The 1,163-nt window shown below is 42.5% G+C and overlaps 1 protein-coding gene across 1 annotated transcript in view; it reads left to right on the top strand.

The window, feature by feature from the left end:
* LOC106879905 (protein lin-54 homolog) overlaps positions 1 to 1,150 on the top strand; it is a 5,443-nt gene extending 4,293 nt beyond the window's left edge. Inside the window, exon 6 of the mRNA XM_014929654.2 lies at positions 297 to 1,150. Within this exon, the coding sequence (XP_014785140.1) occupies positions 297 to 569 (273 nt within the window). The 3' untranslated portion in view covers positions 570 to 1,150. The remainder of the gene's footprint in view (positions 1 to 296) is intronic.
* The last annotated feature ends 13 nt before the right edge of the window (positions 1,151 to 1,163 follow it).

Genomic DNA, 1,163 nt, shown 5'->3' with positions numbered 1-1,163 from the left:
ATTTATTCTGTGTATCTTTTACTGAACTGCTTAGTTTTATGGATATAAACAAACCAACACCGATTGTTAAATTTGTGATGGTGGTGGGGACACTAAGAAACATCCACCTGTTCACACACACACACACACACACACATATATATATATATATGGGATTCCACACAGTTTCCATTTACCAAATCCATTCTCAAAGCTTTGATTAGTCTGGGGCTGTAGTTGTTGTTTAACCCCTGATCCTGACAGGCCCATGATCAAACATGTTCCAGCTGTGACCATCCCGTCTTTTATTCAGGCATAGTGTATCTAGGACTACATTATTAGTGGCTATAGTTGTCGTTGTTTGTTTAACCCATGGTTTGTCCTGTTGCAGGTTGCCTTACACGTTTGTAACGAGTGATGTGGTGGGGGAGACTTGTGTGTGCCTGATGGCCAGGGCCGAGGAATCGGAGAAACTGAAGCTGCCCAGTGTGGTCCAAGAACGGATGGTCATCGAGGAATTCGGTCGGTGTCTGATGAGAATCATTGATTCGGCGCATAAAACAAAAGGTAACGAAATTTATCAGGGGTGATGGTCACGATGGTGGAGGGGCTGCAAACAAAGTGGCTGTCATTTCACTGTGAAGTTTTAGTTTCTCTCTCTCTCTCTCTTTCTCTGTCTGTTTGTCTTTTCTCTTCCTCTCTCTCTCTCTGCCTCCCTCTCTTTTACTTTCTCTCTGCCTCATTCTCACTTATTCCCTCTCACTCTTGCTTCTCCTACTTCCCTATCCTACCTCTCTCTTTCTGTCTCTCTTACTCTCTCTTTCTCGCTCTGTCTCCTCTCCTCCCCTCTCTCTGCTACTCATCATCTCTGTCTTTCTCACATACATCTCTCATACTTTCTTACTCTCTGATTCTATCGCTCTCTCTCTCTCTCTCTCGCTCTAATACTTTCTTTCTCTTTTTCATTCTCTTCTCTCCCACTACTACTCTCTCTCTCTCTTTAACACATACCTCCTCTCTCTCTAATGTATATCTCTCTTTATCATTATTATAACTCTCTCTCTCTCTCGCTCCCATTACTACTCTCTCTCTCTCTCTTTAAACATTATACTTCCTCCCTCTCTAACATGTATATCTTTATCATTATTATAACTCTCTCTCTCTCTCTCTCTCTCTCTCTCTCT

Source organism: Octopus bimaculoides, unplaced genomic scaffold (assembly GCF_001194135.2).
Source record: "Octopus bimaculoides isolate UCB-OBI-ISO-001 unplaced genomic scaffold, ASM119413v2 Scaffold_110310, whole genome shotgun sequence".
Lineage (NCBI taxonomy): Eukaryota > Metazoa > Mollusca > Cephalopoda > Octopoda > Octopodidae > Octopus > Octopus bimaculoides.
The sequence above is the reverse complement of the archived record's forward strand: the minus strand, read 5'-3'. Positions and strand labels throughout refer to the sequence as shown.